Here is a 24,676-nt window from a genome sequence, read left to right as displayed (position 1 = left end):
TATCTCAAAGAGAATACCAAATATTAGGACCATGGCCCAGGAAAACAGATTAAAGTCAAATTCGTGGCTGACAGAAGCCTGATAAAAACTGTCTCCTGAGAGGCTCTGACAGTACCTGACTAATTCAGAAGTTGAGGCTCACAGCCATCCATTGGACTGAGTACAGGGTCCCCAATGAAGGAGCTAGAGAAAGGACCCAAGGAGCTGAAGGGTTTGCAGCCTCTTAGGACAAACAACAATATGAACTAACTAGTACTCTCAGAGCTCCCAGGGACTAAACCACCAACCAAAGAGTGCCCATGGTGGGACTAATGGCTCCAGCAGCATATGTAGCAGAGGATGGCCAAGTTGGTCATCAATGGGAGGAGAGGCTCTTGGCCTTGTGAAGGTTCTGTGCCCCAGTGTAGGGGGATGCCAGGGCCAGGAAGTGGGAGATGGTGGGTTGGTGAGCAGGGGGAGGGGGAAGGGAACAGGGTTTTGTTGTTGTTGTTGTTGTTTTTGCTTATTTTTATTTTATTTTACTTCTTTTTTTAATGGGGGTAAACTGGGAAAGGAGATATCATATGACATGTAAATAAAGAAAAAATCTAATAAAAAAAGCCAAATCCCAGGGGCTAGCGAGATGGCTCAGTGGGTAAGAGCACTGACTGCTCTTCCTAAGGTCCTGAGTTCGGATCCCAGCAACCACATGGTGGCTCACAACCACCTGTAATGAGATCTGATGCCCTCTTCTGGTCTGAAGACAGCTACAGTGAATTACGCCATAGCGAGTGGGGCCAGCAGAGGTCCTGAGTTCAATTCCCAGCAACCACATACATGATAGCTCATGGCCATCTGTACAGCTATAGTGTACTCATACACATAAAAAATAAATAAAATAAATATTTTAAAAAAAGCCAAATTCCATGGTCCAATATAGTAGCACTTTCATAAAATTGTTACAATAATAGAGCAAAGAAATTCATAAATCAACACATTTTCAAATACCTTAGTGTATACATTAGGTAGGTGAGATTTGGAAAAATAGGAAACCTTTAGATGTGCTCTCATGTCACTGTTAAGTTTTGGATTAGTGGAAGCTAGGAGTCTATTTGTATATTCCAAAAGATTTACCTAATAGTCACAGGATATCAGGTCATGTTCAGAGGTGGGTACTAGGGGACAAAATCTGATCCAAGACAACTTGGCTCTGGATCTGCAACAATCTAGTCTATTTATGCCATTGAAGTTCTAATCAATCAGCCATGATAGTCATAGCTTCTCTCCATGAACTTTTGTTCACAGTTCCAAGCATCAAATTGTGTCCTTATATGGAACCAAATATTATCTTGGTGACCTTTGGATCTTCTCATATTTTTCTTATATAGGCTTAGATTTTTCAAAACCTTTTTTAATAAGGGTCCTTAAGTGCTTCAACCTCCCTTTTAGCCCCTGACCAAGGATAGGAGAGAAAGATAGTTAATGGGAAAAGGGGGATGTAAAACTGTTTAGAAGTAGTTCTTTGGGGGGCAATTCTAAACTTGAATCAATAGCAGGAGTACAGTCTAATCTGCAAACACCAAACATGGATCAGTAACAGTGCCTCAATCCAGGAGAAACTGCCAGGCTCTGCCAAATCAGCAGGAAGCAGCTGGAATACAACGAGAAGTTCTTTAGCAGGTTTCTTTATGAAGTATGCTGGCTTTCCTGGACCCCGGACTCAGAAGACATGGCTTCCTACCTCTTCTCTTATCCAACTGTCTCGGCTTAGCATCAGCCGAGATTTACAGCATGCCTGCTCTGCTGTTTTCTCTCACACTCTAGGAAACTGATTCTTGCACTTCCTTCTGAGTCTAAAAGAGTCGATGAACTCTTTTCCTAACAAATTTGTCTTTATTACAAGGGAAGTTGATTTCTCTAGCTTGGACATTTGAACAATATTTGTACAGATGTCCAAAGCTGGTTCACTGATCTTTGAAATATTAAGAGATTTAGAATCTTCTTGCATGTTTTCTAGGTAAATTGGAGATTAATGTTCTCAGCTTTTTTTATCTGAGTGTGGTGGGTGGTAGAACATTCTGGATCTTCACCCACACAGCTGGATCAGAAGAGTTCCAAGCTAGATTTACCTGTGAGTGGTTCTGCTCTGTCTCACCCTGAAGGGATTCTTCTTCTTCTTCTTCTTCTTCTTCTTCTTCTTCTTCTTCTTCTTCTTCTTCTTCTTCTTCTTCTTCTTGGTTTTTCAAGACAGGGTTTCTCTGTGTAGCCCTTGCTGTCCTGGAACTCACTCTGTAGACTAGGCTGGCCTCGAACTTAGAAATCTGCCTGCCTCTGCCTCCCAAGTGCGGGGATTAAAGATGTCTTACCACCACTGCCCAGCTCCTGAAGGGATCCTTAAGGGTAGATAAGGCAGGCTTCATTCTCAAGATAACCTAGGAGTTAGGGACAATAATAATTGTCACTTAAAAATTTGTACCTAATAAACTTCTTTTAGAAATAATAGTTGAAACATTTTTCTGTTAGAAGAGTGGCTCTCAACCTGTAGGTTACTATCTCTTTGTGGGTCACATATCAGATAACCTGCATATTAAATATTTACATTATGATTCATTATGATTCATAAAACTAGCAAAATCACAGTTACAAAGTAGCAACAAAAAGAATTTTACGGTTGGGGGTCACCACAACATGTGAACGTGTACCAAAGGGTCTTAGTGTTTGAAAGGTGGCGAGCCACTGTTTTAGAACAGTTTACTTATCATAAGATAATAATTTATCATTGCACTGTAATGTGGTGCTGTAAAATTGCTGTTCACATAAAAATTTCAAAGTGTGAGGAAAATAGAACAAATTTAGGGACATGTTAGATTCCCTCCTGTTTATCTCAAATACCTACCTCTTTATCTTTATGACAGTTGGGCATAAGGACATTGGGTTCCTCCAAGCAGGAATCAGGGATGAAATGAAAAACTAAGCCCATATAGTAGCACACATATATTGAGAACATGCACTAGTTGATCTTTTTTAAAAAGTTATTTATTTTTGTTTTATATGAATTAGTGTTTGCCTGCATGTATGTTTGTAAGTATGCATGTATGTATACCATGTATGTACCTGGTATCCTCAGAGGCCAGAGAGGATGTCTGGCACCCTAGAACTTGACTTACAGATAGCCATAAGCCAGCATTGTAGGTATTAGGAACTAAACCTGGGTCCTCTGCAAGAGCAGCCAGTGTTGTTAACTATGAAGTCATCTCTCTACCCCTGCACTATCTAGTCTTAATCTTTTCTGGTCTTCAGAGGAAGGAAAATGGATACTGTACCCTTAAGGACATGGTTTAGTTTTAGAGAGGCAAGAAGTTTTGTAAATTAGATAATGTTTAGTGTAGAAAATGAGAGATGTGGGGGATATCAATAATTTACCATTTCTTAAGCTAGGTACTTGTTAGAATACTTGGGCTAGTTTGACCCCCAACCCCGACACACACATACACACATGCACACATCCATCAGGAGTCCATGAAACAGCTCTTATTGTTATCCTACTGTCACATAAGAGAACAAGAGGTTAAAACAAACAACTGAAAACTAAACAACCATTTCACAATTCACAATTTGACAGGAAAAGGTAAGGATTGTTAACCAGACTTGGGATCCTTAGGAAGACAAAATTACGTGCAATATTTCATGCTGGTTTTAGGCTGGTTCTGCTGTACATGTAAAGCTGAGAGAGTGCAAACGCTGTGGAAGAAGGATTAGGAATCTGTGTCTGGGTGTGTGAAGACATAGATGGATAACCAACCAGCCAGTTTCCAAGGAAAATTCAATTTTTCTCTTCCATTGGAGCTATGAATTGGAATTTCAAAACTAGTCTACTTTCTAAAGCAGTGCTTCTCAACCTGTGGGTCATGACCCTTTGGACTCACATATCAGATAAGCTGCCTATCTGATATTTGCATTACAATTCGTACTGGTGGCAAAATTACTGTTATGAAGTAACAACAAAATAATCTTATAGTTAGGGTGCATCACATCATGAGGAACTGTACTAAAGGGTCACGGCCTTAGGAAGGTTGAGAACCACCATCCTAAAATGTTGACAGGAGAGTTAATAGCCGAATGTATCTGAAGATATGAGAAAGGAAGCAAGATGGAGTTCTCACCTCAGGGACAGTTTCTGTTGGAACCAGATGTGAGTGACCATGCCCAGGACCACCGATTCCGGTTATCACAAATTCCATGTTCCGACATGGCAGCAGTTTCTTGTAGTGTTATAGAAGCAAAACAACGGCAATAACAATATGCACAAATCCACGTGCTTGTTAGCCACAATGGTAGAAATTAGGTGAGCTGTTTATAGTGAATCAGGGGAGTCTATGTAATAGATCTTGGATACTATCTGGTTCCATTCTTCAGGTGAGTGGATGAGGTTTTTACCTATTAGTCACAGGATGTTAGATCAGAGCCAGAGCAAGCTAAGGTTTTTTTTTTTTTTTTTAAGGGGGTAAAGATAGCAAGAGATAAACTGTAACTGGGCTGTGGACATGCAACATCCCAGTTCCTTCACAACCATGGCAGTGCTGACCACGGAGCCTGGTAGAAAGCTGAAGTTTGGGGAAGGTGCTTTAGTTAGGGTTTCTATTGCTGTGGTGAAACACCATGGCGGAAAGCAATAAGAAGAGGAAAGGGGTTATTTTACCCACAGTTCACCATCAAAAGCAACAAGGGCAGAAACTCAAGCTGGGCAGAAACTTGGAGGAAGAAGCTATGGAGAGGCCGTGGAGGGGAGCTGCTTACCAGGTCGCTGCCTTGGCTGGCTCGGCCTGCTTTCTTATAGAATCCAGGACCATCAACCCAGGGATGGTGGCCCCATGTTCCATGGGCTAGGCCCTCCCCTATGAGTCACTGAGTAAAAGCATTCCCCACAGGCTTGACTGTAGCCTGAAGTTAAGGAGATATTTTCCTGATTGAGGGTCCCTCCTCTCTGATAACTCTAGCTTGTGTCTAGTTGACATAAATTATTCAGCTCAGTTGACTCCTTGTCAACTTGACAATCACATCACCATTAAGCCCCCATCTTCCCTTTCTCATTCATTGCTAAGACCTCACATGGAAAACGAAAAGAACTTGAAAAGTCCCATAGTCTTCACTAATTCAAATACTTTAAAAGCTCAGTTTCGTTAAAACATATAATCTCTTTAAAAAAAAAATCACAAATCTCTTTGAAAAGTTCCGAGTCTTTCAGATGTAGGATCCTGTAAAAATTAAAATTAAGTTAAAAATATACTCTTCAAGAAGAAGAACCAGGGCACAGTCACAATCTGAACAAAGCAAAAATAAACTACTACCAGCGTAAATAACTCAAGGTCCAATAATCTTGGATTCATTCATGATCCTCTGGGCCCCTCCAAGGGGGCTTGGGCCGTTTCTCCAGTTCTGATCTCAGCAGCACACACTCTCTGCCACACAAGGCCGTGGCAGGCTCCACTCCACTGCTGCTTATAGTTTTGGTGGTCATCTCATGGTACTGACATCTCCAAAATGCTGGGCTATTTTGCTGCACCTGGGCTGCATTTTCACCAAAACTCTCACCTGGTCTCTGATGAGAGACCTAGCCATACAGTGTTAAACCTCAACTTCTTTTCCTGAACATCTTCAAAACCAGCACCACCTGGGTGACTCTTACACTACAAAGTTTGTCTGTCAGCGGAAGGTACAACCTTGGCCATGTCTGGAACACACAACATCTATATGCTGACTCTAAGGAAGCACCTTACAGAAGACTTCGCTCAGTGATGCTGGTCCCAGCTTAATCAGTGCTAACTTCTCAGTTCCAGCTGACCAGCACCAATATTCCAGCAAAGTAAAGGTTTCACTTTAATAGTTCTGGTATCTTGTTCAGTCCCAGCTAACAAGAACCAGAAAATCTTTTTTTTTGTTTTGTTTTTCAAGACAGGGTTTCTCTGTGTAGCCCCAGCTGTCCTGGAACTCACTCTGTAGCCCAGGCTGGCCTCGAACTCAGAAATCTGCCTGCTTCTGCCTCCCAAGTACTAGGATTAAAGGCATGTGCCACAACCGCCCTGCTTTTTTTTTTTTTAATTAAATGTTTTCTTTATTTACAATATCTCTTTTCCCAGGTTCCCCTCCCCCCAAAAAATTAAAATTAAAATAAAATAAAAAAACCTAAAACTAAAACAAACCCCTGTTCCCTCCCCACTCCCCCTGCTCACCACCCCACCCCTCCTGCTTCCTGGCCCTGGCATTCCCCTACACTGGGGCATAGAGCCTTCACAGGGCCAAGGGCCTCTCCTCCCATTAATGACCGACTTGGCCATCCTCGAACCAGAGAATCTTAATTCAAAACAACAGATGTCCCTGGTAGAGTTTTTAAAATTCTCTCTGAAACTTCACAAGCCAGACCTTCATTGTCTGCATTGTCCTTAATGTTCTTATCTTCCAAGCTCCTATCAAACAGCCCACTGAGATCTCAACACTCAATGGCTTTTTAAAAAAGATTTATTTTATTTTATGTGTATTTTGCTTACATGTATATGCATGTGCCTGCCTGATCTCTCACAGCAATACCCAACTATTCTGGTACTAGTTTGTCTTAATCAGGGTTTCTACCACTGGGATGAAACACCATGACCAAAAAACAATGAGGAGCAAAGTGTTTAGTTTGCTCACACTTCCATATAACAGTTTATCATCAAAAGTAATGAAGAAAGGAACTCAATCGGGGCAGGAGCCTGGAGGCAGGAGCTGATGCAGAGGCCATGGAGGGATGCTGCTTACTGGCTTCTTATTTCCATTGGCTTGCTCAGCCTACTTTCTCACAGAACCCAGGACTGCCAGGGTAACATCAACCACAGTGGGCTCTCCGCCAAGAATCACTAATTAAGAAAATGCCCCTTGGGCTTGCCTATAGCCGGATCTTACTGAGACATTTTTTTCCTGCCTGAGGTTCCTCTCTCATGTCTGATGACTCTAGCCTTGGGTCAAGTTGATACAAATTATCCAGCACTTTAGGCTTATTTTCAGAAACTTGCGGTCACAGGTCTAAATGGAGGAGAAAACAGAAAGGATAACACCCTTTTGGTTATGAACCCAAGGCTCCACCGTCACTGAAGTGGAGTCTTTACGAAACCTGCAATTCAGTAGTATTGGAATTGTAATACATTTGTCATCCCTAAACTTCTGTTCCTTGAATGGAGTGTACTCTACATTGTGCTTCTCAGGTCCTCAGCCATCAGGATTCTTAAAATACGCTAGAACTCTCTTTGGGCTGGGCTTCGTAGTCTGTGAAAAGGCTCTGTAAAATGCGCTGCATGAGCGCTGGCTTGCAACTTTTTCCAGGAGATATGCAAATCTCCTTAGTAGATTCTGTCCAGACATTTCTTTCTTGCTTTTTTCCCTGCCCACGTAGGCTTACTGCCACAGGCAGTTACAAACCTGATCAATAACCATCCAGGGAGAACCCGATGCTATGAGCTAAGTAGGGGTCAGAGATCTTTCTGGCAGATGAACTTTAGGATAGAGCAGGGGCAGGGCATGACCTAGTACCTGGCAGCACCGCTGATTGGTAGATGAGAAGGCTGTTCCTTCGAAGCTGCCGCTGATTGGCTGCAGGAAGGAAGACTTATGACGTACTTAAAAGTTAAGCAAACACCTCCTCCTCCTTCTGCTCCCCCCCCTCCCCGCCCCCCTAGTCAATTTTTTGCAGGGAAATCAGTTTGTCGGGTCCAGATTCAGGAGCTCTGGGAGGCTGGGGACTGATCCACAACCTACAAGGTGAGAAGGGGACCGGGAGGGCAACTCAGTTGCAGGCGCGACCTCTGCCTGCAGGATGCACTTGGAGCTCCCAGCTAAACCGCGGGACTCCAGCTGTTAGCGGAGAGAGGAGCCTCCCGCCCTGAAGCCTCGGGGCGACCTCGAGGCTCACTGTGACAGAACTAGGGAGGTGGGACAAGCTTTAGGCCTCGCAGCCCAGCTTTGCTGGGGGGAGGAGGGAGGGCTGCGGGCTCAGTAGCTCCTCTGTTTCTGAATAGAAAGGGGGAGGGGCATGCACTTTGGCGAGTGGGCTCTGGGGTTGTGGTGCTGTGGCTGAGGAATACAATACAATAAGGGTCAGTGTTAAAATTAAAGTTGCAGAGTGAATAACTTATTTATTCAAGGACTGAAAGCTTCTTTGCCTGTGGTGGTTGATGGAGGGAGTAAGATTCTCTTTGGCCTCTTCCTAGTCCCCTGGGGCTGGGTGGAATTCTGATAACCAAACTTCCCCAGTCCTAGCTGCAGGTTTAGGGATAGTAACTGTGTCTGAGATCGAGACCTGGCTGCGTCTGTCTGTAGTCTATTTGAGATAGGCATGAAAAAGTTAGACAAGTTGTGTTTCTGGTGTCCAACACTCTCGACACTCCAGATGGCTGTGCCCGCTAGACCAGTCTCAAGGAGAGTGCCCCGTGGACACACTTTGTTACCAACTCTGCATGGTTGAATGGACGAGGGAGAGAGAGAGAGAGAGAGAGAGAGAGAGAGACAGAGAGAGAGAGAGAGAGACAGAGACAGAGAGACAGAGAGAGACAGAGACAGAGACAGAGAGACAGAGAGAATGAATAAATGAAATCGTTCCTAAATCTGTAGAGATTGTCATTTCTTGGATATTATGGGTAATGAATTGTGAGAATGTGGGCAAGGTGAAGGTCTGTACACCAAACTGAATGACCAGTGATTTATGTAGTCCTTCCAGTTCTTTACTCAAAGCACAGGTGGCCTGGCGCGCGCGCGTGTGTGTGTGTGTGTGTGTGGTCCAGAACGTGTGTATTTTACTATCCACTTCTCCCTGCCATGAAGGTGAGAAGACTTAGAGCCCATAACTTGCTGGCTGTGCAACCTGGTTGTCATTCTGTGAAATTCCTTTAGGAAGATAAAGGAGTTTATTATTTATCGGAGGTATTTCCACAATCCTCTAGAAAAATCCACACATCTTATCACAATTCCTATATTCACTGAATGTAAGGTGTCTTCAATTGAAGATGCATTCCTACTTCAGGGATGCTAAAATGTGAAGACATGCCTTAAGCTTGTTGAAATAAAGAGTTAAAATGGTAATGAATTTTACATGGTCACCGTGTGCAAAGAGTGGCTTTCAAGACAGGCTCTTGCAATCTTTTGTTTCTTTCTCTCTGAGAAGCATAATTTGCCACAGGGTGGCAAAGAGCAAGGACTGGTTGTGTGTTCTACTAGGGGTGTGGCTATCGATGGAAGCAGCAGGCTGGGAAACCTTTTTCCATTCTTCACATTTATTGTCTACAGCATGTGAGCCTGGCTCAGCTCACTAGGTGGATGAAGGCTCAAACAGCCTGGAGAGTTAGTCAGATTTCGTAGACGATGCACAGACAGAGTAAAGTCAGGTGCTGGGACCGTGTAGGTGGGGCGGAACTCTTTGGCATCTGTCTCCGGTTGGAAACTTTGGCTTCTGGTTAGTGTGATTAATGATCCACTGCTGAAGACTCAGGTGAGAGTCGTAGTGCTTCGCTTTCCTGTTTAGTGTACTTTGGCTGGATTTTACAAGCTGATTTATGTTCTAAAACTCCCAATGCATGTGTAGCTCACATCACCCACTCTCTCCTGAGCTTAATGGAGTCAGAATAATATGGCTAAAGGGACTTTTCCTTTTCTTTTAAAAGATATTATATTTAAACATTTATTTATTCTCTCTCTCCCTCCCTCCCTTTCTCCCCTCCTTCTCTCTCTCTCTCTCTCTCTCTCTCTCTCTCTCTCTCTCTCTCCCTTTGTGCGTGTGTACAGGGGTAAGGAGGATGAGTTGACAATCTGGTTCTTATTTATGTGTCTATCATGTGTCCTTTACTGTCTAGGCTTTTATGATGTCTATTTAAACTTTGTCGTCTTTTATTTTACATAAATAATTTAAAAAATTTTAACTGGCCCACAGAATCATAGAACTATATATATTATTGGGTACCATGTGGGTTTTTTTTTTGGATGCATGCATGTATCATGTACTGCTTCAATCCAGATATACATATTGTACTGGCTGGTTTTGTGTGTCACCTCGACACAAGCTGGAGTTATCACAGAGAAAGGAGCCTCTCTTGAGGAAATGCCTCCATGAGATCCAGCTGAAAGGCATTTTTCTCAATTAGTGATCAAGGGGGGAGGGCCCAGCCTGTGGGTGGTGCCATCCCTGGACTGGTAGCTCTGGTTTCTATAAGAGAGCAGGCTGAACAAACTAGGGGAAACACTCTAATAAGCAGGGCTCCTCCATGGCCTCTGCATCAGCTCCTGCCTCCAAGTACCTGCCCTATGTGAGTTCCAGTCCTGACTTCCTTTGGTGGTAAGCAGCAATGTGGAAGTGTAGCTGAATAAACCCTTTCCTCCCCAACTTGCTTCTTGGTCATGATGTTTTGTGCACGAACCCTGACTAAGACATATATTGTCATCTCAAACCTTTGCAATTTCTTTACTGTGAAGATAGTACAATCCCTTCTAGTTTGCCAAACTGGATACTGTCTTTCTATTAGTTGTCTAATTGCACAATAGATTTCCTCTTTTTTAAAGTGTTGGGGTTTTCCAACGTGCCATTCACCTGGGATACGGAAAGGAATAAATCATATTTCCTACCCTAGACTATAAAGTTTAGCAAGGAGACAGGAATGTAGCAGAGAAACATTTTGTATTGTACTGCAGTTCAGAACACTGATTTCCATTTCACTGAGTCTAAATCCCTTAGCTAGCAGAGTCAATTTTTTTGTGTGTTTGATTGATTGTTTTATTTTTTTGAGTCAGGCTCTTACTCTGTAGCTCTGGCTGTTCTGGAACTCACTAAGGACAGGCTAGCCTTGAACTCACAGAGATCCACCTGTAGCTGCATCCATCCTATGTACTAGAATTAAAGGCATGTGCCATCAAACCAGGATTTGAGAGTCAGGTATTTATATCACTGCATGTCAGCAGCAGCTGAGAGACTGAGACAATACGACTATCCTCAGACCAGATAAATTAACACTAAGAGACCTGTGAGTTTACATGCGCTGGGAAGACATGGTATATGGAAATATACTAGTGTGTATTTTGTTTTAAAATACTGATGAATGTGGGCTAGGGAGATGGCCCAAAGATGAAAAGCACTTGGCTGGTTTTTTCAGAGAACTGGAGTTTGGGATCCAGGTCCTTAAAAGTCTTCATAGGATTACTTTTGTTCCTGTGTCAAAACAAACAAACAAACAAATAAGCCACCCAATAGAAGCAATTTGAGGGGAAAAAGATTTACATTGTAAGATTTACATCACCTTGCAAGAGGGGATGCAATCCATCCTGGAGGGAAGGCATGAATTGCTGATCACCTGTGGTCCTTAGGAAGAGATGGAGGCTGATGCTCTGGCTTCCTCCTTGCCTTTTACTCAGTCCCAGATCCCACCCTGTGGGATGCTACCAGCCACGTTCAGGGTTCAGGGAGGGTCTTCCCTCCTCTGTTAAACATCTCTGGAGCTGCCTCGAAGACATGCCAGAGATTTGTCTCCTGGGTGATTCTAAATCCAGTGCAGATGACAGTGAAGACTGCCCACCACAGTCCAGCTGCTTTTTTTCTTTCTTTTTTTCTTTTTTTTTGGGGGGGGGTTTTCAAGACAGGGTTTCTCTGTGTAGCCCTGGCTGTCCTGGAACTCTCACTCTGTAGATCAGGCTGGCCTCGAACTCAGAAATCCGCCTGCCTCTGCGTCCCAAGTGCTGGGATTAAAGGCGTGTGCCACCACCGCCCGGCTAGTCCAGGTGCTTTTTAAAAATGTATTTCCTTTTAACCATTTGGCTAGGTTATATATAATAGGTTCCACATGGAAGCATTTGAAAAATGTACTGGTGGAAAGGGAAGTGAAAATCCAGGGCCAATGGCTTTGCAAATCCAGGCTTCGCTCCAGTAAGCCTTGATTTGGGAGCGATTTGGCTTAGCTGAGACTAAGCCATTGTCAGATGCTTTGTTAACACTGGGACTCTTTTGAAATTCCCAGGAACACTATGGCCTGGAGAACAGGCTAAGAAGCAGAGCTATGGAGCCACTGTATTAGTTTACACGCACTAGGAAGATATGGTATATGCAACTATACCAATGTGTATTTGTTTTAAAATTCTAATATATGTGGCTGAGGAGATGACCCAGAGATGAAAAGCACTTGCTGGTTTTGCAAAGAACTGGATTGGTATCCACCTCCCACCTCAGGCAGCTCATAAATCCCTGCAACTGCAGTGTAAGGGTTGGGATATCCTCTTCTGGCTTCAGAGGCTGTATAGACACAGGAACACACACACACACACACACACATAACACACATACACTAAATAAAATAGATCTTAAAACTCCAAGTATATTTTAAAATGCATCTACATTTTTGAATGAACTAAAAAGACAAATAAAAATAATTTGCATTTCTTATATATTAACTTATTTCTCCATCTGGTGTCTATGTTAACCCTTAATATTTGATGCAGGAGTATATCTGACTGCTGCAAATAAGTTAGCATTGAAAAGCTTCTACATGTGATTTAGTACTTTCAGTCACTGAATTATGGGGCATGGGATTGTTTTAAAGGTTTAAAACAAATGGTCCCTAAGACAGGCCTGAGTATGAAGACCAGAGATGGAACATTCAGTTTTAATTTTTTCAACAATGAATGTGCATTCCTTAGCTTATTCATGTCCCAGTGGAAGTGGGCAAGAGTTAAGGGAAGCCATGCTTAGGTATTCGTTATTCTGTGCGTGCACATGGGCCCAGTGATTCTCAAGTTTACAAAGCATTTTCCTTGAGGAGATGCTGTACCAAGGGATGGAGGAGCTGAAAGGAATCTTTGATGTTTGATAGAAGAATCACAGAGCTCTGTGAAAGGCCTGAGGAGATGGCTCATTTAGTAAATTACATGCTGCACAATCAAGTGTGAGAACCTGAAAAAGAGCAGCTGGAGGTGCTGTTACAGAGCGAGTTTTGTTGCTACAGAACAGAGCTGTTCTCCTGCTGTCAGAATATGTCTTTGCAACTCACAGTGGTACTCTGGTGACTGTCAGAGGCATTTCAAGTTCCTGACAAATCCTATGTGGGTAGGAATATACTGTAGAGCTGATTTTTTTTTCCCATAAAGGCACAGAGAATACTTTTCAGGTTACATTTTTGTATTTGAAATATTGGCCTTTCCATGAATCTCCCTAGACCTTTCCCTGCCTCCTGTCCTCGAATCCTCTTCACTCGGCTGCTCTTACTTTATCAGCATTCAGTAAAGTCAGCTGACCTCACTAGAGTCAATGGATAAGCCGAAAGCGTTCCTCCTTGCCTGAAAATAAACGTGGCATTTACTTCCTAATATTTTCTCAAAGATCACAAGATCCTGGGCCAGGAAATCCGAAAGCTCTCTCTAGGCCACTTCAGGTAAATCCTCTTCCTGTCAGTGCGTTCTGGAATCCTCATGATGCTCTATTTATTTCTGCCTGTTTTCATAGTGTGGGGGATGGGACCTGTTTTCATGCTAGGCACATGTTCTTTCTTCAAGCTCTACCCTCAGCCACTTTCCTATTTCTTGATGACCTTAAGTGACTAGGAAGCTCTGTGCTGAGACCAAGTTTCAAAGTTCACCAAGTTCTAAGTGACCAGTAAGACCTCCTATAATCTTGGCTCTTTTTGTTCGCAAACACCCAGAGGTCTAGATTTTACCTTGGCAGAAACTTGGGTAAGATTTTCAGTTGACAGAGGAATAAGGGGTCAGGAGGGGAGAATTGATAATTTACTAAAGTGGACAGTGGACAGTAGGTTTCTCTTTGAAGCCAGAGCTGGTGAGATTAGCTGTGTTGTCAAATCTCCTCAGAGAGTACAATCTCTGGCCTTCAGCAAAGCAGAGTAAAAGCACAGGTTTTAAGCTTTGTCCTAGTGATTGTGTTTCTACTCAAAAGTGAACCACCCAGTCAGTCTCTGGGGTCCTGCTCTTCATCTGTGTGTGGGGATAATGACACTATCTACTTGAGATTTTTGCCAGATGGAAATGAGCTTGTATCTGCAAAGGGTGCGCGTAGTGCTGGCCTTACAATACTTAAACCAATGGTAACTATTGTTTTGTTTGTTGTAAAATGTAAATTAAAGGAATTGAATGATTTTAGGATTCCTAACAAAAATTGAATGTAGTAGCTTCCTAAGATTCAGTCTCTGGTTTTGTCTTCTAGTTTCCTTAGACCAGCAAATCTTAACTTGTGAGTCACAAACATTTGGTGTGTGTGTGTAGGGGGGTATCAAATACTCTTTCACAGGTGTCACCTAAGAACATCTGAAAACACAGATATGTACACTGTGCTTCCTAACAGTAGCAAAATTACAGTTATGAAGTAGAAACAAAAATAATATTATTGCTGGGGGTTACCACAACATGAAGAATGTATTCAAGGGTTGCAACATTAGGAAGATTAAGAACCACTGCCTTAGACTGTGGTATGTGCATCTCCTGCTGTCTCCTAGCCAACCTCACCAACTCCAGAGAAGGAAAGGATGTCACTGAGTTTGGGAAGAGGACTTTGGTTAATAATCAAGCTTGGACTGGTGCTTGCAAGAAAGGGTATTAAGTAATAAGAACATGCACACGTGCCTTCATTTAGGGCCAAGAAGGGAACTTCATAATATGGCCACCTATGAATTCAAGAAATGAAGTGTGTGTGTGTGTGTGTGTGTGTGTGTGTGTGTGTGTGTGTGTTCATGTTCAAAGGGAACACTGTGTTAGAATTGACATTTAAGAAAAAAATATTCAGGCTTAGGTTCTGGATATTAACTATTATGCAATTGGACTTGAGTTTAACCTAGTTCCTTTGGAAAACAAGATTATATAAATAAACCAAAAAAAATAAAAAATAAAAAAAAGAAAAGAAAAGAAAAGAAAAGCATGTAGTGTTAGCAATCTCTTACTGAAATGTTACTGAAATGTTAAGCACTTGGTTTTTCATCTATATGTAAAATATTCATCTATGCCTTTCTTGGCTCTAAATGAGATTATTGGCCATTAAAGCTGCCCCTGGCCATTGACTTTCGTATCTTGAAATCAAAGAATGAATGCATGTTACAGAAGAAGAATTTTGTTGCTGTTTTTGTTGTTGTTGTTTTGTTTTGAGACAGGGTTTCTCTGTGTAACAAGCCCTGGCTGTCCTTTGTAGCAGGTTAGCCTTGAACTCATGGAGATCTGCCTGCCTTGCCTCTTGAATGGTAGGATAAAAGGCATTTGCCAACATACCTGATTAGAAGATAACTTCTTTTAGACAGTTCATTATAAACTTATAGATGGAAGCTGAGAGTGATGGAGAGGGCTCTGTTTCTATGCAGTAAGAACAGGCCCAGGAAATGGGGTACTTTCTAGCTGCTACTCTAGGAGCTGTTAAAGGTCTTACAGAGACTCAGGTGAGGCATGAGGAAAGGAAGGGGCTGGTCAATCCAGTTGGGTCACACACAGATTGTTCAAGTACTTCCTCTTAGTTTTCATCTTCTGTAAAGAGTCTCTTCTGACATTCCTGGCTTCCAACAAGAGTTCCAGCCAAAGCCTGGACTGATCTCTTGCTGTGTGATTTCTGCTGTGTGTAGCCATTTCTTCCTTCTTGCTTTCTCCTCTGTTTTTTTTTTTTTTTTTTTTTGTGAAGTGCTCTATTTATAGATAGCAAGTATTTGTGAGTGTTTTGGTCATTTTCTCAGTCTGTGAGAAAGGTGTTCCTTAGAACTTGAATTTTGAAGCAACAGAAATGTGTTTCATAAAAGTTTTATTGTATGCTATCTGTAATGAGCAGGAAATTTCTAGAAGCATAAAATCACACGTAGGGTAGTTTTTGTTTTGTTTTTTTTTTTGAAAAGATATAATCTCCATAATTTGCTGCCAACCCTACATGGAAAAATAATTGTATCTGAAAGACATAGAAAACTACCATCAGCAATATGTGGCTTCAAGATAGATACAAACATTCAAAAAAGATAAAGTAAATGCTTTTAGACCTAGATATTTGTGTGTGTGTGTGTGTGTGTGAAACCTATATAATACTTACTTGTATAGGACATAGAATATTAATTTTATAAATATGTTCGTTCTGATTGACTAAATGAGTGGGATTTTGCATACTTGAACAGCAGTGAGAGAACTGGTTGACACCCTTGGGGCCTCTATACAAAAGGTTGAGGGCTGCATATGGAGAGGGAGTCTGATGGCCCTATAAGAGAGAAGCCAGAGTCTGAGGTGGAGGCTTAGGCGGCTCTTCTTAAATGACACACTGCTTGATGAAGGTCTCCATGTAGTTGACTGGTTGGTTTTACTAACTTATAGCTGAGGAAAGAGTACTTTTAGTAAATTCAGTACAGTAAAGATCTGGAAAAATGATCACGAGGGGTTTTTAATTATTATTATTTGTTTGTTTTTCCTTTTTTTTTTTTTTTTTTTTTTTTTTTTTTTTTTTTGAGACAGGGTCTGACTGTATAGCCCTGTTTGGCTTTGAACTCATGGCACCCCCTTTGCTTCAGTCTCTTGAGTACTGAGATTACAGGCTTGCTCCACTGAGCTTTGTTGATCATGTGGTATTAAGATTATACAGTCTTCCCTTTTATTTCTGAATGATACAACTTTGGGTGGAGGGAAAAAAACCCAAAAAAACAAAAAAACCAAGCCCATCTGCAGCCACTAGAGGTCAGAGCGCACCGAGTGACTCCTATTTAGGAAGTGTATGGACAAACTTCAGGACAAGCATTCGAAGACTCTTGCATTGCCATTATAGAAATTTCAAGCTTTATACCATCAAGATAGGGACCCATTTGTAAAAACTGATATCTGTTATCTCTTTGTCTTTGTATAATAGACTAACATGTTTAAAATTTTGTGCTAAAAACATTTAAGAATTTCGTTGGCCAGTTTTAGACACTTTAATTTGTTTGGTTAAAGGCACAATTTCGGTCAGAGATTTGTCCTGTTCTTGTCTATCAACCGGGTTGGTTCTATTTTGCAACAGATTTCTAAGGAGACCAGAACGGATCTGTGAGCTCCCCACCCTTTTCTGTGCTACTGTTCAACCTTCCCTTTACAGCTACCAGAATTGAAGATGCTGAGGGCACAGAGGCCAAGACTGGCCAGGCTGAGAACCTGCCTCTCCAGAGGCCTCCACCACAAGCCAGTGATGGCGCTCCGGAGGGAGGACGTGAACGCCTGGGAGCGCAGGGCACCTCTGGCTCCCAAGCACATCAAGGGCATCACCAAACTAGGATACAAGGTCTTGATACAGCCTTCCAATAGACGGGCCATTCACGACAAGGTGACTACTTTCAACTTTTAAAATACCTGTGAATACAACAGTCCTGGGATTTAAGGTGTGGCCCACCACCTACAGGCTGACCGTGTTTTGTTTTGTTTTGTTTTTCTTATAAAACTGGGGTAGTTCTACCTCATAGGGATTATATGAGGATTAAGTGAGATGGTTTATACAAAGAGCCCATCCTAACACTCACTAATGTATTGGTAGCAGTTAACTAATATTGTTATTATTAATTATCTGGTAGATCTCATATTAGCTGAGATGGCATTTTCCATAGTGTGCTATCTGCACAGCCTTTCTTGTCTATGTATGTGTGCCCCTGCCATCTGACCTCTTCCTGCTGATGTGTGCCTCTGCCTTCTGACCTCTTCCTGCTGATGTATGCCCCTACCATCTGACCTCTTCCTGCTGATGTGTGCCTCTGCCATCTGACCTCTTCCTGCTGATGTGTGCCTCTGCCTTCTGACCTCTTCCTGCTGATGTGTGCCCCTGGATCTGACCTCTTCCTGCTGATGTATGCCCCTACCATCTGACCTCTTCCTGCTCATGTGTGCCTCTGCCATCTGACCTCTTCCTGCTGATGTGTGCCTCTGCCTTCTGACCTCTTCCTGCTGATGTGTGCCTCTGCCATCTGACCTCTTCCTGCTGATATGTACCTCTGCCTTCTGACCTCTTCCTGCTGATGTGTGCTCCTGCATCTGACCTCTTCTTGCTGATGTGTGCCCCTGCCATCTGACCTCTTCCTGCTGATGTGTGCCTCTGCCTTCTGACCTCTTCCTGCTGATGTGTGCCTCTGCCTTCTGACCTCTTCCTGCTGATGTGTGCCTCTGCCATCTGACCTCTTCCTGCTGATATGTGCCTCTGCCTTCTGACCTCTTCCTGCTGATGTGTGCCCCTGCATCTGACCTCTTCTTGCTGATGTGTGCCTCTGCCTTCTGACCTCTTCCTGCTGATGTGTGCCTCTGCCTTCTGACCTCTTCCTGCTCATGTGTGCCTCTGCCTTCTGACCTCTTCCTGCTCATGTGTGCCTCTGCCATCTGACCTCTTCCTGCTGATGTGTGCCTCTGCCTTCTGACCTCTTCCTGCTCATGTGTGCCTCTGCCTTCTGATTTCTTGCTGATGCTGTTGTACCTGCATCTCCATCTCTCACAACCTACCCAACCTTTTTGATGAACTTGACCATCTATGTTTCTTTAAATTACCCCTGCAGGCAATTGTCTCAATAGCCACTAGCCTAGAATGTTCCTCAGATTCTTCTGACTGTAATGCTCTTTTGAGTGTTCCTGACATCTTATGTAAACTCCCTCAGGGGGGCTCCTAGCCTCTCTTTCACTGTGTTAGCACAGTAATAGATGTTAAGTGAACCAAAAACAATGAAAGAAGTCAATGTTGGATAGATATGTAATCTCTTAATACAAAGGGAGCAATTCACCACTCGACATGAGATGTTTCAGCATATTATTCATATAGAATACATTTCCACATTATTTGTTTCATTCTTAGAGGGGGGTCTCCTTTAGTTCAGACTAACCTGGCACTTGTTAGAGAGCCAATGATGGCCTTGAAAAATCTGCTTTCCCTGCCTCCATTTGTAATCAAAGTATAATCTGCTCTTAAAAATGAGCAAATAGCAGAATTTTCAAATCTTTTTCCTATAAATGCCTAGCCAGGTAGATTTATCTTTTTTGAGGAAGCACAAGCATTAAAAGTAGCTGTAGTGTTGTTTGTTCTTATTTATCAAACTCCATCCTTCCCATGGCTGTACTCTTTTTTTGTAGAGAGCATGAGTGCTGAAATCTAGGGGGAGTAACCTTTGCTCTAAATTGCATCCCCAGGAGTATGTCAGAGCCGGTGGCATTCTACAGGAGGATATCACAGAAGCCTGTCTGATTTTGGGAGTAAAAAGGCCTCCAGAGGAGAAACTGATGTCCAAGAAGACTTATGCCTTCTTTTCCCACACCATAAAAGCTCAGGAAGCGAATATGAACTTGTTGGATGAGGTCCTGAAACAGGTAACTGTGATCAGTGTTCATGAGTAGTGATGCAGCATTAAGCAGTAGGTCCTGTCAATCCGTAGAAGAGGTGGTCCACGGCAGGGTGCCTGGTGGAGAGCTATTCTCTGCTGGGAAGATTTAGAGTTTAGAGAAACAATGCATCTCTTTCTTTTATATATTCTGAAGTAGAAGGATAAATGTGTCCCCTCTCTCCCCACCAAAAAACAAAACAAAACAAAAACAGTTACTAATTTATAAAGTACAGAGATACCACCATGTAGAATTATAGAGCTGGAAATAGCCTCAGAGATCATGCAATTTCACATCATATTTTTCAGATGGGTCTCATAGAGGTGTAGTACCTTAACTGAGGTTGCACAGTCCTATGGCATCAGAACAACTGAAAAGGACTGTCATGGAAGGTCATAGAAAGTGTTCATATGAGAACAGGCATGGACAGGAATGTTGGGAGTTGAGCATCTCAGCTTCTCAGATATATCTACATTTTGGCAGTTGTCAGAAAAGCTGATGGTATGTTGGACAATGTAGCTGAGGAGAACAACTTTTGTGATTGGCATTTGGTCACTGGCCAAGAGCAGGAGGTGTCTACAGGCAGGTCACTGGATGAGTGTGGAGAATGGGTGGAGATACGGACCACAGGTCAGGCTCAAGGCCTGGAGTAAGGATGTCAGAATTTTGATATAGAGTCTGAGAATAGAACAGAGGTTTGCATTCACCAACAGTACAAGCAACAAAGGAAATAGACTATATATGGAACAACAGGATATGCTCCTATTAATTTCAAAACCACTCATCCTGGGTAGTGGTTAATTTGTTTCTGAACAGCAGATTCAAAGCAATTAATGAAAACCATGCTGCAAAAACATTTCACCCGAAGCAAATAAACTCTTTAAGGAGAACTTCAGAGACTTTCTGTTATATGAACTTTTGGTCCTCATTAGAAAATTAATAAAAACAGACCCAGCAGGATGGCTTTTGGGCAGCACTCTAACAAGTCATTCGGAGTTGGAGATACATTAAATGTCTTTACATTTGTAAACTCGATTTTAAATTGTATACCTTTCCCCCCAGTACTGGGATGCAACCTGAGACCTTGCACATGCTAAACAATCATTCTGTAAGTTAAGGCCCTTAACTCCTACTATCTTCAAAGAGATAATGACTGCAAAAAATATTGTGTAATTGCACTATAGCTTTTAAGAATACATTACTGGGGCTTTCCTGAGAGAGGAAATGTCTTTGAGGAAAAAGAAACAATCTGTGTTTCGCAAAGATGAAGAAAAGAAATGTAAAGACAGAAAGAGAAGGAAAAGAAAGAGGAGATAAAATGCCAAAGAGAGAGGGAAAGAGAGAAAGTATTGGGCTATATTGTTATAATTTTTAAGGTAAACAAGGGGTTTAAAATGACCAAGGAGCAACTATGGAAGAAAGAGGTAACAGGAGGCTAGAGAGATGGCTCCGTGGTTAAGAGTACTGACTGCTCTTCCAGAGGTCCTGTGTTCAATTCCCAGCAACCACATGGTGGCTCATGACCATCTATAATAGGATCAGATACCCTCTTCTGGTGTATATAAAGACAGCGATAGTGTACTCATATACATAAAACAGATAAATCTTTAAAAAGAAAGACAGACAGACAGAAGGAAGATAGAAAGAAGGAAAGAAAGAAGGAAAGAGAGAAAAATAGTTAAGAAGACTGACAGAGAAGGTCTTGGGGTGAGCCAGGATTTATTCACACACAGGGATGTATCTAAAGAAAGATGTGTTTTCTTTGGCATCAGAAGATTGAGGATAAGTAGAGACATAAGTGTGTTTCAAATACATTGGGGCAGCTTGGGGAACATAAAGGAAACCCTTGTCTCAGTTATTTCCTTGCCTCAATCAAGGAATGTAACACAGAGTTTATTCCAGCATCCCTCATTACAGTGGTTTGTGACTAAGCATTTTCAAAGCATTTAATGATACACCTGCTGGTAATGGGTTTGTAAACCAACATGTATTTTCTGAAAGGAAAAAATATAAAATTCTTACTTCTTTATATGTGGCTGGCTTGTCCTACTGAGCTGAATTTACCTGGTTGTGACAGTTTCTTCTCTCCCTTTCTTCAGGAAATCCGACTTATTGATTATGAGAAAATGGTGGATCACAGAGGGTCTCGGATAGTGGCTTTTGGACAGTGGGCAGGTGTGGCAGGTAGGTTTAGAAGGACTCTAGAAAGCTTTCTAAGTGTCTCTGTCTCCAGACTCCATGTATAATTTCTCATTCCAGTGCTTATTTCCATGGGTAATCCAAAAACACAAAGAAAAAAAATGGAAGAAGGCAAAAAGTTAATACCTAGGAAGAGCTTGTAGTTTTCTAAATGTTCCTGTTGAAGAACAAAGCTATGTTTGGTAATGGGACACCATAGATAGAAAATCTGGGGGAAAGAGGGACACTTTGACCAAGTGATGGGTCAGCCCTGTTGACTACTGTTCCAAGGCCTTTTGAGACACATCCAGGTGAGTGTTCATTCTCTCCAGAGAGAGTGCCTGTGAATGGGATGTGGCTTTTATTATTTAAAACAATCATGGGGGTGAGGTAACACACAAGTAAGTGCTCCTTGCTAGAGGAAGAGCATGGAGTTGGAAGCAGGTGTTAGGATTGTCCTTGCCATATCATCTGGAGCTAGGATTCCAGATGATTAAGCCTATTTAAGCAAGTAAGGGGGAGGGGAGGCAGGCATGGGTAAAGCCCTGCCATGAATAAAATTGAAAAAATATCTAGATAGAGATGGAACTACGTAGAAGGAAAAAAAATATAAGAAAGGATACAAGTAACCTATTCTACAAGTACTGAAAGACAAAGAAAGCACTAAGGCTAATGAATGACAAACTCAAGAATTTTACTTTAATTCACATTTTTTATTTTTATTTTTTGTGAATTTCACTCATGAGTACTGTATTTCCATCATTTCCATCTTTCCTTCTAAGCCCTTCCTATATTACTCACACTCCCATGCAAATTCATGACCTTTTCTTAAATTATTATTGTCACATACATACACATACCCTACTGAGTTCATTCAGTGTTGCTTGTGTATACATGTGTTTATGGCTGACCACTTAGCATTGGATAACCTGTGAGGGAGATCATTCCTGCAGAAAATGGATTCTTGTTTTGTTAGCATTCATTGGCTCCCTGAAGTTCTTCCTCTACAGTTAGGCCTTAAGAAATTTCTCTCATGTATGCTGGCATGTCAACTGGTCTTATCACTCACTATGCAGGACTTGTTTAGGTAGTCATATTATTGACACTTCATGACTACAGCTTTCCTGTCATGTCTAGAAGACTCTATTTAGGAGCAGACAACCTGCTCCTGTGCCTCTTACAATCTTTCTGCCCTTCTTGCAAAATTTTCCTTGAGTCTTAGGTCTTGGGTTATACTATAGATGTATCAGTCAAGGCTGGGCACCCATGGTCACTTATTCTCTGCCTTTTGACCACCTGTGGATATCCATTATAAGCTCTATCTACTAACAAAAGAAGCTTTTTTGATGAGAGGTGAAAGCTACACCTATCAGTGAGGATGCATATAAATATTTACAATGCAGAAATTATATTGATTTTAGAAAATGGCAATAGTCAGGTCTCTAAAAAGTCTAACGTCTATAAGTCTTCCAGCCATGGCTGTTTTACATCGGCTAATTTTACAGTGACATGCATGGATCCCCTCCTACTGAGCAGGTCTTAAGTATAATTAGACACCTGTTAGTTATCCTTAATATAAAAGAGCACAATTGCACCTTTGGGAATACATTCCTGGACCAGTCATTGTTGTAGTTTGTAGACTTTATAGCTAAGTAGGATGTTTGATTGCTTTCCTCCCATGGAGTCTTACATTCTACCTTCCCAGCCTATCAGAGCTAGCCCTCATGGGAGAGGCTCCCGGCCTATCGGGGCTAGCCCCCACGGGAGAGGCTCCCAGGTCAGTTGCATGTTGATTCCTCCAAGTCATGTATCTCAGGTGTATGGTGTGTTCAGGAACAGGGTCTTACCTTCAAGTTCTGGGATGAAACCAAGGGTGGTGGCAATAGCCTATCTTGTTTGAGTACTGGGATACTTGTCAGATAGTCCGTGGTTCTTGGGGAGGGTACTGTTATCACCCCATGTATCACTCCATTTAAGCTAAACACATACACAAACTGAATGTGTGTGATGTAACATATTATGTGTCTGTGCCACAAAAAAGAATTTTATTTTTTACAGAAATTTGTAATACTCTGGAAATAAGGCAAATGGAAATCATAAATAGATTGTGATAAAACTGTAAAATGGGAAACAGCAGCACTAAAAAGAAACAAAATTATTGATGTAAATGTAAAACTATGCTAGATGAAGTGAGACAGGCAATAGAGTCTGTGATTACAACTTCATTTACATAAACCAAAGAATCTAAGCTATACAAATAGTAGCAACAATTCCCATTTAAATCTGTGATACATGGGTGTGATGATTTGTTAATAGTTATTAAACCATGTGATTCAAGTTGCATTTTATTGCACATAAATTTATTTAAAAGTTGGCTTCAAGAAAAAAATAAAAGAAACCTGGGTAGAATTGTATGTGTATAAGGGGAATTAGAGAATGAGATCTTTGCTATAAGCGTGCTGAGTTTTAGATGTCTGAGGACACCCCACTTAAGAAAAATGATTTCATCCTGAAATCAAAAGAAAAATCCACATTGGAAGTATGAATGTGGGGATTGTTCATACCCAGAAAACACATTTAGGATGTGATGAGATTAGCTAAGGGGAAATGAAGCTGTTAAGATAATGGAGCCCTCAAAACAATACTGAAGGTGATAATATAATACACACAGAGAGACACTTAAAGAAAGTAAGATTGATTCTGGATACAGATATGGCTGTACCTTCTCACAGTCCTACTACTTGACACTAAGACAGGAAGCTCTGGAAACTGAGGATGGCCTGAGCTACAAAGGGAGTCTGAAGATAGCCTGTGCTATATAGTGAGACCAGAAGAAATGGAAGGACAGAAAAAGGATACAATCAAGTTAGGAATACTGAGGGGAGATAGCTATCTCTTGGGAGGCTCTGTACCTGACTAATACAGACGTAGAGGCTCACAGCCATCCATTGAACTGAGCACAGGGTCCCCAGGGAAGGAGCTAGAGAAAGGACCTATGGAGCTGAGGGGTTTGCAGCCCCTTAGGATGAACAACAATATGAACTAACTAGTACCCTCAGAGCTCCCAGGGACTCAACCACCAACCAAGGACTCTACATGGTGAGACTGATTGATCTGGCAGCATGTGTATAGTAGAGGATTGAAAAGTTGATCATCAATGGGAGGAGAGGCCCTTGGCCCT

The 24,676-nt window shown here is 41.9% G+C and overlaps 1 protein-coding gene across 1 annotated transcript in view; it reads left to right on the top strand.

Moving 5' to 3' along the window:
* Window positions 1–7,677: 7,677 nt before the first annotated feature.
* Window positions 7,678–24,676, top strand: part of Aass (aminoadipate-semialdehyde synthase) — a 55,662-nt gene continuing 38,663 nt past the window's right edge. Inside the window, exons 1-4 of the mRNA XM_031380768.1 lie at window positions 7,678–7,770; window positions 17,069–17,293; window positions 19,129–19,305; window positions 21,417–21,501. Of these exons, the coding sequence (XP_031236628.1) occupies window positions 17,084–17,293; window positions 19,129–19,305; window positions 21,417–21,501 (472 nt within the window). The 5' untranslated portion in view covers window positions 7,678–7,770; window positions 17,069–17,083. The remainder of the gene's footprint in view (window positions 7,771–17,068; window positions 17,294–19,128; window positions 19,306–21,416; window positions 21,502–24,676) is intronic.

Source organism: Mastomys coucha, unplaced genomic scaffold (genome assembly GCF_008632895.1).
Source record: "Mastomys coucha isolate ucsf_1 unplaced genomic scaffold, UCSF_Mcou_1 pScaffold20, whole genome shotgun sequence".
In the NCBI taxonomy this organism is placed as follows: domain Eukaryota; kingdom Metazoa; phylum Chordata; class Mammalia; order Rodentia; family Muridae; genus Mastomys; species Mastomys coucha.
Note: the sequence above shows the minus strand (reverse complement) of the source record. Positions and strands in the feature narration are given on the sequence as shown.